General features: G+C 44.4%; 3 protein-coding genes and 1 long non-coding RNA gene across 4 annotated transcripts; 1 reads left to right on the top strand and 3 right to left on the bottom strand.

Moving 5' to 3' along the window:
• LOC115576426 (pentraxin fusion protein-like) lies at positions 1-1,768 on the bottom strand. The gene is made up of 4 exons (XM_030409021.1): positions 1,753-1,768; positions 1,552-1,651; positions 1,068-1,275; positions 1-565 (listed from the first exon to the last, which is right to left on the bottom strand). The coding sequence occupies exons 2-4, from the start codon at positions 1,637-1,639 to the stop codon at positions 160-162; spliced, it is 702 nt and encodes a 233-aa protein (XP_030264881.1). The 5' UTR covers positions 1,640-1,651; positions 1,753-1,768; the 3' UTR covers positions 1-159.
• An 810-nt stretch (positions 1,769-2,578) lies between these two features.
• Positions 2,579-10,527, top strand: LOC115575647 (uncharacterized). The gene is made up of 3 exons (XM_030407863.1): positions 2,579-2,676; positions 9,112-9,153; positions 9,633-10,527. The coding sequence occupies exons 1-3, from the start codon at positions 2,579-2,581 to the stop codon at positions 10,525-10,527; spliced, it is 1,035 nt and encodes a 344-aa protein (XP_030263723.1).
• A 263-nt stretch (positions 10,528-10,790) lies between these two features.
• LOC115576430 (uncharacterized) lies at positions 10,791-11,422 on the bottom strand. The gene is made up of 2 exons (XR_003982841.1): positions 11,362-11,422; positions 10,791-11,238 (listed from the first exon to the last, which is right to left on the bottom strand). It is a non-coding gene; the product is annotated as an uncharacterized LOC115576430 (long non-coding RNA).
• A 2,459-nt stretch (positions 11,423-13,881) lies between these two features.
• On the bottom strand, positions 13,882-15,707 carry LOC115576428 (pentraxin fusion protein-like). Its single transcript, XM_030409023.1, has 4 exons — positions 15,655-15,707; positions 15,485-15,551; positions 14,872-15,079; positions 13,882-14,302 (listed from the first exon to the last, which is right to left on the bottom strand). The coding sequence occupies exons 2-4, from the start codon at positions 15,534-15,536 to the stop codon at positions 13,897-13,899; spliced, it is 666 nt and encodes a 221-aa protein (XP_030264883.1). The 5' UTR covers positions 15,537-15,551; positions 15,655-15,707; the 3' UTR covers positions 13,882-13,896.
• Positions 15,708-17,081: the final 1,374 nt, after the last annotated feature.

Genomic DNA, 17,081 nt, shown 5'->3' with positions numbered 1-17,081 from the left:
TGGTGCACAGAACTGCATTTTGGTCAACAAATCATCATGTATATCATACAAGTGTTGTGTGGCTGCAGTAACTCACATTGGCTTCAGAGTTATATATTGACGTACTTGACATTAAGCAATTAACTACATTATTCCAGCATGTTAGTGTGAGAATTAGAGCTACAGCTCAGTATTAAGAACCTCCACCGCCCCATTAGTTGTAAGCTGTATGGTTTCCCAGTCGAAAATGTTCCCTTTTGGTTCTCTCTTCCCGGAGAACCTGTCTTTAATCGTGCTGTCAGAGAGGACAGAGTCCCACATATTAACATCATTGATCTCCCCAACAAAACTCTGCCTGGCATCGAACCTGCCCACAAAATTGTCCGGATCTTGACCGATGAGGACCTTTCCCCCGGCGAGGATGGTGTGACCCTTCTTGTAGATTTTAGTCAGGCTTTTCCTCCCGTCCATGAAGAGGGCAGCTGCACCTGAACGGGAATCCCAGGTGACACAGAAGTGGGTCTGCAGGGCTCCGAGCTCAGGGACACTGAACATAACGCCGTCTCCACTCAGGTAGAAGGAATATCTAAACACACATATAAGATAGATTTGCTTGTATCTCCAGAAAGTTAAACAAAACAAAATAAAAACACATCAAGGTTAAAAGACAAAAGGACATATGGAGCCTGGTGGGTGTCATTTTCACACATATTTATCCTTATCTATGCACTTGTTAATGATGCAGCATGTAGGAATTGGCCACTTGTTGAGTTCAGCCCATCCCATATTGACGTTTTTTGCTGGCAGTGACCTCTGGTGTCTGTAGTTATTACTGCTGCAGTAAGGGAGGAAGTCAGGGGAAGTAGTGTAAAAAGTGAGGGAGTCCAAATAGGGAGCATACAGGACTTAGACCCAGTCGGTTGGTGTGTGAAACCAACTGCTGAATTTACATAAGTAACACACCCAAATCACAATGTTTTCCTTGTATGACCGTATGTCCAACCCAACTGCCAGAATAAATGTTAGCTAAGTACATTTTCTGCAAAACCACAGATAACTTAAAATTTACAGTATAGAAATGTGTCTACCTGCCGTCCAACTCACGCCACACGTTCAGCTCATCATTGGAATAAGTCCGGTAGGCAAAGAAGATGACCTCACGCCCTTTGCTGATCTCTGTGGCCACTCGCATGCACAGAGTGAAAGCCGTCAGGTTGAGGGGTTTCAGAGGGACTATCTCCACATAACTGGTAGCAGTCTCAGAGGGGAACACCAGGGTCTGGATGGTAACACTCTCTGAGACAACAAACAGTCATCTTGTCAAAGAAATGTCGGCTTGTGGGTTATCAAGAGCAGCAACAACATCTGTAGAGATTTCGAGGTCCTAAATGTGATACAAAATGACAAATACAGTAACCAGAATACAGTAACAATTTAAACTAATAAATAACTCATAATCTTGAAAGAACCTGGATTTTTAACCAGTTTCGCTTGAAAAATGACCTAAATGATAAACCAAAATATAAATAAATGTTTATTAAATGTGAAGACTGTTTTAGTCAGTTTTTTTACCTTTAACTTGGCTGGTGGTTAAAGGTTTACAATTGATAGCCAACGCTGTGGAGATGGCGGTGAGAAAAAGTATCGCAGGGAGTCTCATTTTGTCAAGAACCTGCAGAACATGTATTTATTATGTTATATGCAGTTTCAGTAGTTTATATGCACAGGATTGGTTATATAGATATATAAGTGCAGTTAAGGTTGTATACAAACCGTGCAGCTGCAGAGGTCCTCCTGCAGACGGTCTGAACTGGAGGGTTTTTATGTTGTGATCCCCAAAACTCCTCCTGATATGCAAATAACAGCATCTTTAAACCTTTGGACAAGTTTGTACATCCACTGTGTTGACAAACTCATCTGTGCCGCCAACATAAATAACTCTAAAGTTCATATTTTGAGGTGTTTTGAGGACAGTAAACATCAGAGGCGCCAGAAAGAGGTCACTCGTTAATAAGCCGCCTTTTAAACATTTAGACATTAAAAGACGTACCTCATCGTACCTCAGCGACAGAGTTCAAATTTCCTTTTGTTTCCAATTGAGCCCATTTCTACAAAAATGTCTATAGTAAATTTGTTCATGTCTGTTTTACATATTTGTTCAAAAAATGAGGAAGAACTCAATTCAGTTCCCAGAATTCCCCCTTCTTCAAACAATGGTGCAAAAATTGTCAAGAGACAAAGCTTTGAGCTACTGTTGGTCAGGGTGACAGAGGAGGTGGTCAGAACTCCAGCTCCATCGTTTGTTCTTTCTCTTCTCCAGTTCTGCCCCCACTGGGCTTTGCCCCACGCTCTTCTCCAGGATTCTTTTGGGCCCAACAGCTGCTGAAAGCTGCCAGCTGCATTTCCAGCGGGCCCAAAGAACTTCTCCCCACAGCACCGAGTTGCCTCCCTGCAAGGTAAAAAAGCGACCAAACGTATTGTGAGGGTCTGCTGGGAACGTCTGGCGGAACCCTCTGTCAGGGAGATCTTTAACTCCCACCACCGGGAGAGCTTTGACCAGATCCCGAGGGAGGCTGGGGACATTGAGTCCGAATGGACCATGTTCTCCACTTCCATTGTTGACACGGCTGTCCAGAGCTGTGGCCGTAAGGTCTCTGTCGTGGTGGCAATCCCCGAACCCGGTGTTGGACCCGGGAAGTAAGGGATGCAGTCGAAATTCTGGCAAACCATCCGGCGCCTCAGGAGGGGGAAGCAGTCCTCCACCAACACTGTTTACAGTGGAGGTGGGGGGCTGTTGACCTCGACGTGGGACATTGTTGGGCGGTGGAAGGAATACTTCGAGGATCTCCTCAATCCCACTGACACGCCTTCCATAGAGGAAGCAGAGGCTTGGGACTCAGAGGTTGACCCATTCATCACCCAAGCCGAAGTCACTGAGGTAGTCCGGAAGCTCCTCAGTGGCAAAGCACCGGGGGTGGATGAGATCCGCCCTGAGTACCTCAAGTCTCTGGATGTTGTGGGGCTGTCTTGGTTGACACGTCTCTGCAGCATCGCGTGGCAGTCGGGGACAGTGCCTCTGGACTGGCAGACCGGGGTGGTGGTCCCCCTATTCAAAAAGGGGGACCGGAGAGTGTGTTCCAACTATCGGGGGATCACACTCCTCTGCCTCCCTGGGAAAGTCTATTCCAGGGTACTGGAGAGGAGAATTCGGCCAATAGTGGAACCTCGGATTCAGGAGGAACAATGCAGTTTTCGTCCGGGCCGCGGAACACTGGACCAGCTCTATACCCTCCGCAGGGTGCTCGAGGGTTCATGGGAGTTTGCCCAACCAGTCCACATGTGTTTTGTGGACTTGGAGAAAGCATTTGACCGTGTCCCTCGTGGCATTCTGTGGGAGGTGCTCTAGGAGTACGGGGTCGGAGGCCCTCTGTTAAGGGCTGTACGGTCCTTGTACGAATGGAGCAGGAGCTTGGTTCGCATTGCCGGCAGTAAGTCAGACCTGTTCCCGGTGCATGTTGGACTCTGGCAGGGCTGCCCTTTGTCAGCGGTTCTGTTCATTATTTATATGGACAGAATTTCTAGGCGCAGCCACAGGCCGGAGGGGGTCTGGTTTGGGAGCCACTTGATTTCATCTCTGCTTTTCGTGGATGGTGTGGTCTTGTTGGCTCCTTCGAGCCGGGACCTCCAGCATGTCCTGGGGCGGTTTGCAGCCGAGTGCGAAGCGGCTGGGATGAGAATCAGCACCTCCAAATCCGAGGCCATGGTTCTTGACCGGAAAAAGGTGGCTTGCTCCCTCCGGGTTGGGGGAGAGTTCCTGCCTCAAGTGGAGGAGTTTAAGTATCTTGGGGTCTCTTTCACGAGTGAGGGAAAGATGGAACGGGAGATTGACAGGCGGATCGGAGCAGCGGCCGCAGTGATGCGGTCGTTGTATCGGTCTGTCGTGGTGAAGAGAGAGCTGACTCAAAAGGCGAAGCTCTCGATTTACCGGTCAATCTACGTTCCTACCCTCACCTATGGCCGTGAACTTTGGGTTATGAACGAAAGAATAAGATCCCGGATACAAGCGGCTGAAATGAGTTTCCTCCGCAGGGTGGCAGGGCGCTCCCTTAGAGATGAATGAGGAGGCTGTCACCCGGGAGGAGCTCGGAGTAGAGCCGCTGCTCCTCCACATCGAGAGGAGCCAGCTGAGGTGGCTCGGGCATCTGTTTCGGATGCCCCCGGGACGCCTCCCTCGGGAGGTGTTCCTGGCATGTCCCGCCGGGAGGAGACCCCGAGGAAGACCCAGGACACACTGGTGTGACTATGTCACTCAGCTGGCCTGGGAACGTCTTGGGATCCTCCCAGAGGAGCTGGAGGAAGTGTCCGAGGAGAGGGAAGTCTGGGTGTCCCTGCTCAGGCAGCTGTCCCCGCGACCCGGCCCCGGATAAGCAGATGAAAATGGATGGATGGATGGACAGTTTCCTCCATCCACCTTCTTATATCTGACTCGCTGTTAAATGCAATACTTTTGATGCTCCAGGCTCTCTATTTAATATTGTTGAGTGAATGTTGCCAAATTGGAAATTATTATTTATTATTATTTGTCATAGCCAATATAGAGACCATCAATCAGATACAGTAGTAATAAATAAGTACAGTAAAGACAATATAAACAATATAAATGAGAAACAAAATATTTACACTACTATATAGAAAATCTTGGTTAAAAGATCAAATAAAAGCTTTGGACATTTAAGTGAGTCATTGTTGTGGTTATTAACATAATTTAATGGCTGAATTATGTTTATTCCATAAACAGCTGTTTGCACTTTGGCGCCCCCTGCTGGCCATGTTGGTAACCACTTTTAATACTCAGTGAACCTGACGGGCTCTGGGACCCGGAGGAGATGTACAGGACAGGACAGCGCTGCCAGGTGTTGTATCGAGCTCAGTTTCCTCGTCGAGGTTTGTTTCCCCTGGTCCCGCCCCCATCCGAAATGCCCCGAAGGGCGAAGGAAGCGCGCGTTCACAAAAAGCCTGCCCCCGAGCTGTTGTGCTTGTACCACAGAGGTTCAAAACTGACTTTTTTTTTTTTGCGAGTTTTATGTGAAGATATGTATTGTAGACGTGAAATCCAAATTTCATGACTGTCAAGTTATATATTTAAACTGTGACAACAGCACATATGTTTGTGTTTTTATATCGTTATTAACACAACCAACTACTGTTATTTCTATTAATAAAAAATATTATATTTGTGAGAGACTTTTCATTTAGAATATTATGAGCTTTTGGAACAAAATGTGCTCATTCATTTATAGGCAAATATAAATCGCTACTGTATCATATTTGTCTTACATCCAGTTCCATTATAGCAGGTAAAGCACATCCTGACACCTTGGAATATTACTGTCAGATACTGTTCCCCCTCTGTTCAGTATGAAAGGAGGCTCACACATCTTTCAAACTCATACTCCTGACTTCTTTCCCAACAACAGATAAGTCCTGTGATTTTCAGGCTGATATCATTAAATTTGACCATTTAAACAGGGGGAACGCATCCTGACAGCTTGGAATATTACTGTCAGATACTGTTCCCCCTCTGTTCAGTATGAAAGGAGGCTCACACATTTTTCAAATTCATACTCCTGACTTCTTTCCCAACAACAGGTAAGTCCTGTGATTTTCAGGCTGATATCATTAAATTTGACCATTTAAACAGGGGGAACGCATCCTGACAGCTTGGAATATTACTGTCAGATACTGTTGCCCCTCTATTCAGTATGAAAGGAGGCTCACACATTTTTCAAACTCATACTCCTGACTTCTTTCCCAACAACAGATAAGTCCTGTGATTTTCAGGCTGATATCATTAAATTTGACCATTTAAACAGGGGGAACGCATCCTGACAGCTTGGAATATTACTGTCAGATACTGTTGCCCCTCTGTTCAGTATGAAAGGAGGCTCATACATCTTTCAAATTCATACTCCTGACTTCTTTCCCAACAACGGAAAAGTCCTGTGATTTTCAGGCCGATATCATTAAATTTGACCATTTAAACAGGGGGAACGCATCCTGACAGCTTGGAATATTACTGTAAGATACTGTTCCCCCTCTGTTCAGTATGAAAGGAGGCTCACACATCTTTCAAATTCATACTCCTGACTTCTTTCCCAACAACAGGTAAGTCCTGTGATTTTCAGGCCGATATCATTAAATTTGACCATTTAAACAGGGGGAACGCATCCTGACAGCTTGGAATATTACTGTCAGATACTGTTGCCCCTCTTTTCAGTATGAAAGGAGGCTCACACATTTTTCAAATTCATACTCCTGACTTCTTTCCCAACAACAGAAAAGTCCTGTGATTTTCAGGCCGATATCATTAAATTTGACCAATTAAACAGGGGGAACGCATCCTGACAGCTTACTGTCAGATACTGTTCCCCCTCTGTTCAGTATGAAAGGAGGCTCACACATTTTTCAAATTCATACTCCTGACTTCTTTCCCAACAACAGGTAAGTCCTGTGATTTTCAGGCTGATATCATTAAATTTGACCATTTAAACAGGGGGAACGCATCCTGACAGCTTGGAATATTACTGTCAGATACTGTTCCCCCTCTGTTCAGTATGAAAGGAGGCTCACACATTTTTCAAATTCATACTCCTGACTTCTTTCCCAACAACAGGTAAGTCCTGTGATTTTCAGGCTGATATCATTAAATTTGACCAATTAAACAGGGGGAACGCATCCTGACAGCTTGGAATATTACTGTCAGATACTGTTCCCCCTCTGTTCAGTATGAAAGGAGGCTCACACATTTTTCAAATTCATACTCCTGACTTCTTTCCCAACAACAGGTAAGTCCTGTGATTTTCAGGCTGATATCATTAAATTTCACCATTTAAACAGGGGGAACGCATCCTGACAGCTTACTGTCAGATACTGTTCCCCCTCTGTTCAGTATGAAAGGAGGCTCATACATCTTTCAAATTCATACTCCTGACTTCTTTCCCAACAACGGAAAAGTCCTGTGATTTTCAGGCAGATATCATTAAATTTGACCATTTAAACAGGGGGAACGCATCCTGACAGCTTGGAATATTACTGTCAGATACTGTTCCCCCTCTGTTCAGTATGAAAGGAGGCTCACACATTTTTCAAATTCATACTCCTGACTTCTTTCCCAACAACAGGTAAGTCCTGTGATTTTCAGGCTGATATCATTAAATTTGACCATTTAAACAGGGGGAACGCATCCTGACAGCTTGGAATATTACTGTCAGATACTGTTGCCCCTCTGTTCAGTATGAAAGGAGGCTCACACATCTTTCAAATTCATACTCCTGACTTCTTTCCCAACAACAGGTAAGTCCTGTGATTTTCAGGCCGATATCATTAAATTTGACCATTTAAACAGGGGGAACGCATCCTGACAGCTTGGAATATTACTGTCAGATACTGTTGCCCCTCTGTTCAGTATGAAAGGAGGCTCACACATTTTTCAAACTCATACTCCTGACTTCTTTCCCAACAACAGACAAGTCCTGTGATTTTCAGGCTGATATCATTAAATTTCACCATTTAAACAGGGGGAACGCATCCTGACAGCTTACTGTCAGATACTGTTCCCCCTCTGTTCAGTATGAAAGGAGGCTCACACATTTTTCAAACTCATACTCCTGACTTCTTTCCCAACAACAGACAAGTCCTGTGATTTTCAGGCCGATATCATTAAATTTCACCATTTAAACAGGGGGAACGCATCCTGACAGCTTGGAATATTACTGTCAGATACTGTTGCCCCTCTGTTCAGTATGAAAGGAGGCTCACACATTTTTCAAACTCATACTCCTGACTTCTTTCCCAACAACAGACAAGTCCTGTGATTTTCAGGCTGATATCATTAAATTTGACCATTTAAACAGGGGGAACGCATCCTGACAGCTTACTGTCAGATACTGTTCCCCCTCTGTTCAGTATGAAAGGAGGCTCACACATTTTTCAAACTCATACTCCTGACTTCTTTCCCAACAACAGACAAGTCCTGTGATTTTCAGGCCGATATCATTAAATTTGACCATTTAAACAGGGGGAACGCATCCTGACAGCTTGGAATATTACTGTCAGATACTGTTCCCCCTCTGTTCAGTATGAAAGGAGGCTCACACATCTTTCAAATTCATACTCCTGACTTCTTTCCCAACAACAGACAAGTCCTGTGATTTTCAGGCTGATATCATTACATTTGACCATTTAAACAGGGGGAACGCATCCTGACAGCTTGGAATATTATAATATGGAATAATATGGAATATATAGTCAGACGGCAGACCAGATGTTTTAATAGAGATGCAGCAAACATTATATAGAATTTAAATGATGGGACTAAATATAATACTTGTATGGAAACCAGCACATATAGGAATCAAAGGCAGGCTGACAAAAAATGTCGATACCCGAGTGCGACCTAACAGGTAGGAGAGTAATGGTATCGACACTCGGAATCGACACTTTTTGTCTGCCTTGACGGCGGAGTGCTGTAGATCCAGCTAAAGGGTGAATAGTTCAAAAACCTTCTTTTTAGTAAACTCTGTGTACACAAACAATGTTCTCAATGCTCGTGTTCATGTGTAGAGACCCTGGTGATACTACCAGCAAAGTTTCATGTTGTGTCGAGCCTTCTTAAGGGGCGTTCAGACCAAACGCGATAGACGCGAATACAATCGCTTCAGACGCTTCATTCGCGCCGCGCCAGACGCTTCATTCGCGCCGCGTGATCATTTTGGACTATTCGCTTCATTCGCGTCATTCGCGCCACTGCGTCATTCGCGCTTGCCCGCTCATTTTGAACCGGTCTTTCTCAACCCGCTGTCTTTTCACGTCTATCATGGCTGATATCACCACCGTTGCTGCACTGTACTTGCTGTACAAGTCCCAGAAACGCCGGAAAACCTCCCGCTGTCGTGTCTGGGTTCACGAAGTCCTCCAGAGACGCACGGAGCTGGGGAAATTTCACTGTCTCCTCCAGGAGCTCCGTCTGGATGACGACCGGTTCCAGCGGTACCTCAGGCTGACCGGAGCCCAGTTTGAGGACCTGTTAGCTCGGGTCGGTGCCAGGATCTCCCGCCTGGACACCAACTACAGGCGCTCCATCTCAGCCGCGGAGCGCCTGTCCATCTGTCTGAGGTGAGTAATTCGTACTAATTACAGTAGACTACTGCAAAATGAACATGTAAAAATATTATAGGCTACATTATATAAAGTATGCTACTAATTTTACCCACTGTACAGGAGCCTAAGTGGTGTTATAATGCATATCAACCTATAAACCTGCATAAGCAAACCTTTTTTACGTTCTCTTCCTTTTTCAGTCAAATACAGTATTTATTAACTCTTTATTTGTTTATGTTATCAGTTTTCCTTATTAAAATTTGAAAATGGTTCTTATTTCAGAATGAGATTACGCAGATATCTTTTACATATGGATATACATTATACATAATATACATACTTTTTTTCTTAATATCAAAGCTTGCAGTTTCCAATAAATGAATAATAAAGTGTAAATGTTAAATCTTTGGAGAATTTTTAAGTGATATCCATGGGCTGTTTTTAAGGTTTTCAAGAAAATTAAAGCCTGACCCATTATCTATTCTATGTTGCAGGTTCCTGGCCACAGGAGACTCCTACAGGAGCATTGCCAACAGTTTCCGTGTGGGAATTTCAACGGTTTCTGGCATTGTTCCTGCCGTGGACAGTGCCATCTGGGACTGCCTGGTCAAAGACTTCATGGCTGTGCCCACCACAGAAACCTGGAGGTCGATTGCAGAGCAGTTTGAAGAGAGGTGGAACTTTCCTCTCTGCTGTGGAGCTCTGGATGGCAAGCATGTGGTGTTGAAGGCCCCTCCCAACTCTGGATCCCAGTTTTTTAATTACAAGGGGACATTCTCGATTGTCCTCTTGGCCGTGGTCGATGCCAATTACCGGTTCAGGGTGATTGATGTCGGGGGCTTCGGGAGAACCAGTGACGGAGGTATCCTGGCTAACTCTGCCTTTGGCCGGGCACTACGTGCTGGAACCCTCCACTTGCCAGCGGACCAGCCTCTACCAGCCGCAGAACACAGAGGACCCCAGCCTCATTGTTTTGTGGCTGATGAAGCGTTCCCACTCCTGAGGAACCTCATGAGGCCATTCCCTGGGCGCATCCTCCCCAGAGACAAGAGGATCTTCAATTACCGTCTGTCCCGGGCCCGGTTGGTGGTGGAGAATGCCTTCGGCATCCTGGCGGCTCAGTGGAGGATGTACCACCGTGTCCTCGATGTCCAGCCGGAAGTGGCAGAGAAGTGCGTGAAGGCGACTTGTGTTCTTCACAACTTCCTGCGCATGACAGCCCAGACACCGGGAGCTGGAGGAAGCATCACAGGGAGTGAGGTGGAGCCACTGCCAGGTCTGGGAAGAGTTGGGGCGAACAACTCGGCGAGAGAGGCCATCAGGGTTCGGGAGACCTTCTCAGCCTTCTTCTCCACGGAGGGAGTGGTCCCGTGGCAGCATAATGTTTAGTGCGCAAGCACCCCAAAAACGGCTCTTTTAAGAGCCATCCAAATAAGAGTATTGAGCAATAATCCTGCACTATAACTACCACAATTCATGTCTACCAGTCACTGTGCATGTAACATCAATTCATACAATACTGACCCCCTCTGATATTACACCATTACACTTTTTCTATATTTTAATTATCATTTTGAAACTGGCCAGTCTACAATCTCATTGTACTTGAAAGAATGTGTGAAAGAATGACATAAGAAATAGTAGTTATTAAGAAATATATACAAAATATTTTTAATTTGAAAACAAAATATTTACAAAGATTAAATTCAATAAAAAAATAAAAAGTGATTAATAGACATAGAACAGAACAACTATAACAAAACATTTACAAAAATTTATCAGCCTGGCTTGTTCCCAGCACAGGCTGCCACCCCAGCTACTCCAATAGGTCCAAATTTAGAGAAACAAAAGAGTTCTCATAGATTAATTTATGTATTTGGAATTTTACAAATTCCTTTTGCTGGGGTGGCAGCCTGTGGAGGGAAGGAGACAGGCTGGATAAAAATCTCTCCTCCTCTATCCACGCAGGTGGAGGTGGTGGAGGTGGCAGGGGGGCAGGTGGCCTCTGGAGGCTCTGTATGAGGAGGTCCTCTATCATTTCCTCCCTCCTTCCAGCCTCATCACTGCCCCTCCCTCGCTTTCTCTTCCCTGTCTGTGCACCTGTATGAAATCAAAAGCACACATTCTGTTGATAACATAGTCTGTAAACATTCATTTTCAATTTAGACTGAAGCCCTACAAATAAACACAATAATCACAATCCCGCTTCTGTAAAGTACATACCACTGGTCGAAGCAGCAGCAGCAGGACCGGCAGCAGGACCGGCAGCAGGACCAGCAGCAGCAGGACCGGCAGCAGCAGCAGCAGCAGGACCGGCAGCAGGACCAGCAGCAGCAGCAGCAGGACCGGCAGCAGGACCAGCAGCAGGGGCAGCAGGGGCAGCAGGAGCTGTGACCTCAGATTGCTCTATAGAGAAATTATTATTATTATTATTATATGATCCAAACTTTTTCTACAATAGGGGAACACATCATTTGAGATTTAATGGAAACAAATGTGAGAGAAACAATACACATATAAACTGCTCTTTCGCCAACTGAATTTGAAAGTGTTTTTACATGTACTTTACTATGTGTATGTCTTCACTTAACCAACCATCACAAACTAATGGTCCTGCAGACGGCCCTGCCTCTCCTGACCACAGTTCTGACGGTCCTGCTGCTGCCTCATCTCCCAAACTCTCTTCATATGAGGTCTCTGCGGTCCAGTCTTCCTCGACCCCCTGACCCATGTTGCCACTGGTTTCCCTGGGCGTGGTGAAGGGGTCGAGGAAAGACAGGACCGGAGAGAACCGCCACTTTTTGAATGAACCCCCCGCTGACCCGCTCTTTCTCTCTCCTTCTCTTTTTCTTTTGAGGTAGGTGTCCCTCAGCCCCTTCCACCTCTTACGACACACCTCAACTGCAAACACACACGCACACACAAAAAGACATTCACATTGCATAAATTAGCTTCTAACCAAATAAAATACTACAATAAACATTCACACAAACTGGAAGTGGTATCCTGCAAAGGGGGATAATGCTATACAAGTGCTAACTGATGCTAATATTTCATAGAGAAACACGGTCAGTAACGTAATAAAACAAGACACAGATAGCTTCAAAACTTACCGGAGAGTCCCACCTCCTCGGCGACTTTCACCCACGCCTCCTCTTTTTTGTACCTATTGTGGTAAAACACCGCAGTGGTGTCATACAGCACCGGGTGCCCACAGACAGCTATGATTAGCTTCTCCTCCATTGTTGCTCTGAGCGACCGTAAACAACCGTACGAGGGAAGTGACGTCGTCGGCTTGAACTCGTCGCTAATTGGATGTCGCGGCGCGATGCCGCCGAAAAGTTGAATATTTTCAACTTTATTCGCGCCGCTTCAGACGCGCCGCTCCAGACGCTTCAGACGCTCCAGACGCTTCAGACGCTTCATTCGCGCCGCGCCAGACGCTCCAGACGCGCCGCCGTCGCCTGATTCGCGTCTCATCGCGCCATTTACATTGATTTTCAATGTAGAGTTGCCACTCCATTCGCGTCTATCGCGTTTGGTCTGAACGCCCCTTTACTGTTTTAAAAATAGAGATTTTGACGCTAGCATAAAAGTGGCCGTAGCACTCCCATTGAAAATTAGCTTGCCCGAAAACAAAAATATGGTAAATCTTAAAAGTGCCTCTTTCGTCGTAAATATGCTTTTACACGAAGGTTTGACTCATTCACAAATAAAGCCTTGGTTGCTTTTTGGTTAGAGTTTCACTTTAATGAGGGATGAGATGAGGAACCTGAATGCTGATTCATGGCTGTCTGACTGCCTTCAATCTTTACAACCGCTGACATTAGCTTTAACTGTCCTTAAACTGGGTTAGCTGTGAACTGTGCTCACCTTTCTTTTGAAAGAAATGTGTGAGGAGTTGTCTTCCCTCTCTTAGCTTTCTTTCCCTCCCTGCCTTTCCTTTCGTTTAAGGCTCCCTGGTTTTGCTTTCTTGGGTGAAGACATGTTGATGAGCAGCAGCCAGGCGCTCGTTAAGCAGAGACGCATTTTCCCGCTCCTGCAGCAGCTGCGGGGTGGACTGAACCATTTTGTATTGTGAGGGGTGAGAGGGGCCTCAGACAGCCTCCACTATTTTTTTTTTTTTTTTTTACACATCCGATTTATTCTGCCAATTTTAAGTTAGTTATGACACTAATTACTTAGAAATAATAAAATAAAATAAAAACAACATTTTTATTTCAGGCATTTTGAGGGCCCCCTCCCCCATTGGGGCCCAGGTAATCAGTCCCACTTGACACCCCTGTGTATATCATACAAGTGTTCTGTGCACAGTTGCCAAGTCCGCTTATTAAAAGCGACTTTGGGCTTGTTTTTCTGTAAAGTCGCTTATAAATATTGGTAGTCGCGGGTTTTTTGGGCTTGTTCTTCCTCGATCCTCTTCCTATTGTATCGTATGTCATATTGTTTTGAAGTCCTGGAACTAAAACAAAAAAGGATCATAACATATAAAAACAATAACAAATGCAATGATACAATGCAGGGTGATATTTATGTGTGTGCAAAGTGTAATGATATCTTTTTTTTTTTTACCACGACCAGAGAAGTTGCTTGTTTTTGGCTTGTTTTCATAGGCCCACGTGCTTGTCTCACTCGCAAGATCTGGCAACACTGGTTGTGTGGCTGCAGTGACTTCCATTAGCTTGAGGGTTATATATTGACTTACTTGACAATATAAATTACCTACATTATTCCAGCATGTCATTATGAGAATTAGAGCTACAGCTCAGTATTAACAACCTCTACCGCCCCATTAGTTGTAAGCTGTATGGTTTCCCAGTCGAAAATGTTCCCTTTTGGTTCTCTCTTGCCAAAGAACCTGTCTTTAATCGTGCTGTCAGAGAGGACAGAGTCCCACATATTAACATCACTGATCTCCCCAACAAAACTCTGCTTGGCATCAAATTTACCCAAGTAACAGTCCGGATCTTGCCCGAGGAGGATATTGCCTCCGGAGTACATGGTGTGACCCTTCTTGTAGATTTTAGTCAGGCTTTTCCTCCCGTCCATGAAGACTGCAGATGCACCTGAACTTGAATCCCAGGTGACACACAGGTGGGTCTGCATGGCTCCGAGGTCAGGGACACTGAAGGAAACATTGCCTCCACTCAGGTAGAAGGAATAGCTAAACACACATACAGAAAAAAGAATTATTCATCGGAGGAGTATTGTGGTAGTACTGCTGGTCTTAATAGTAATAGTAGAAGTCACTGTGTTCGTTGTAGTAGCAGTATTAGTACTATTAGTATTATTTTGAGGGATTTGTCATATAAATGGTGAAATATGTAAGAATTTCAGCTGAAAACTAATGTCATCAACAGCATATGAAGGAAAAACAGTTTTGAAGTTCTGTTGTCTATGTAATTTTATTACAGATATCTACTGAAGTTAGCATGCTAATCAGCTAGCAACAGCCCGTACAGGCCAAAGCTGCTGCGCTAGCAGTGTGAACCAATGCTCCCCTGGTCTCTGAGCTCCCAGCCTGTAACACTAGCTGCACGGCTAACTGAGCCAACTAGCTAATGGCAGCTACAGTAAGCAGTTACTCAGGCGATATGCTGCTCCATTTTTGTTTTAAGTTTGAAATCGTCAGGTGGCCAATTCTTACATATTGTACCTTTAATGAAATGTGGTGACAAAATTCCATCTATCTTCAATCACACTGTCTTTGCTCCAGTACAGAAGTGTGTCTACCTGCCGTCCAGCTCACGCCACACGTTCAGCTCATCAAAGTCTCCAGTCCGATACGCAAACAGGATGGTCTTGCGCTCTATGCTGATCTCTGTGGCCACCCGCATGCACAGAGTGAAAGCCTTCAGGTTGAGGAGTTTCATAGGGACTATCTCTACATAACTGGTAGCGGTCTCAGAGGGGAACACCAGGGTCTGGATGGTAACACTCCCTGAGAGACAACAAACAGTCGTCTTGTCAAAGAAATGTTGGCTCGAGGGTTATCAAGAGCAGCAACAACATCTGTAGAGTTTTTGAGGTCCTAAATATGATAAAATAATGACAGATATATATTCAAATGTTTACAATAAGGGGAGACACTACAGGTAAACACACTAACAATTTAAACTAATAAATAACTTGTGATCTTATAAGAAGCTGGATTTTTTTAACCAATTTTGCTTGAAAATAAATGATAAATCAGAAAATAAATAAATGTTTATTAAATGTGAAGACTGTTTTAGTCAGTTTTTTTAACCTTTAAATTGGTAGACGAATGCCCCAAATAAAAAAAAAACAAAAGATTACATTTATTCCTTAATGTTTATAGACAGGAAAGAAAAGGGTTTATAATTACCGGCCAACACCGTGGAGATGGCAGTGAGAAAAAGTATCACAGGGAGTCTCATTTTGTCTCGGCAAACCTGGAGAACATTTGTTTATTATGTTATATGCAGTTTCAGTAGTTTATATGCACAGGATTGGTTATGTAAAGATATATAAGTGCAGTTAAGGTTGTATACAAACCGTGCAGCTGCAGAGGTCCTCCTGCAGACGGTCTGAACTGGAGGGTTTTTATGTTGTGATTCCCAAAACTCCTCCTGATATGCAAATAACAGCATCTTTAAACCTTTGGACAAGTTTGTACATCCACTGTGTTGACAAATTCATCTGTGCCGCCAACATAAATAACTCTAAAGTTTGTATTTTGAGGTGTTTTGAGGACAGTAAACATCAGAGGCGCCAGAAAGACGTCACTCGTTAATAAGCTGACTTTTAAACGACATTAAAAGACCAACAATTTCTTATGTACCTCGTCGTACCTCAGCAGCAGAGTTCAACTTTCCTTTTGTTTCCAATTGAGCCCATTTCTACAAAAATGTCTACACTAAATTTGTTACATTTATGTTCATGTCTGTTTTACATATCGTTAGCCTCATAGCATAATTGCCTAAGTCATTTTTTGGCCAAATTGTGATATCTGCCTAACTTTACTCTCCTACCACTGCTGCATCATCCTGCCTTTCTGCCTATGTCCTTGGCCAATCACAACACTCATTAGAATCCAAAAACACTATCTGCCTTAGTCATCTCTTTGACTTAGGCAGTTTTGATGATACAACAAAAATGGCAGAAACATGAGAAAGAGGGCTCGGCTGTCCACAAGTGAAGCATTAGCTCTTCTCTTTGATTCGTTTTTATCTGGTAAGAGTTCATATTTATTCAATATCCAGTGACAAACTTTCAGTGTGGACAATGGACCATCAATGCGTTCTTCTGTGCCCCCAGACAAAAGCAAGTACAATGTATTATAAAACTAAATTACAGATGCACAACTTTGCTTGCTTCAACCTGAGTAACAAAGATGGGTATTGTTATGCTTGGGAGGAGCATGAAGGCTCCCTCAGCAGTGAGGTTTTTGCCCATCTGCAGTCCAAACACTTTGAATCAATCCTAGAGGCCAACGGAAACATCGAGAAAGTCATTGTCTGGAGTGATGGCTGTGGATATCAAAATCGGTGTGGTACCATCAGCAACACCTACCTTCATCTGGCCATGAAGCATGGTGTCACCATTGAACAAAAGTTTGTGGTTGCAGGGCACATACAAATGGAGTGTGACTCCATGCATAGCCTCATTGAACGGCGCATCATCAAAAATATTCACACTCCACGTGATTACATTGTCATCTTTGAGACTGCATGAATGCATCCATCCCCATACAATGACTCAGCTATACCACAATGACTTCATGAAGTTATCTGGGGCCTATGTCATCAATATTCGACCAGGTAAAAAAGTTGGTGACCCCACAGTCCATGACCTCCGGGCTCTCCAGTACTTGGCTGATGGTCGAATCCGGTACAAGTTGGATTTTGAGTCTGACTGACCTGCCTCAGCGAATCAGCATCTCCGAAGAACCATCCCAGAGGAAGACTTTACTGCTCAAAGCT

Source organism: Sparus aurata, chromosome 23 (assembly GCF_900880675.1).
Source record: "Sparus aurata chromosome 23, fSpaAur1.1, whole genome shotgun sequence".
NCBI classification, from domain to species: Eukaryota; Metazoa; Chordata; class Actinopteri; order Spariformes; family Sparidae; genus Sparus; species Sparus aurata.
The sequence above is the reverse complement of the archived record's forward strand: the minus strand, read 5'-3'. Positions and strand labels throughout refer to the sequence as shown.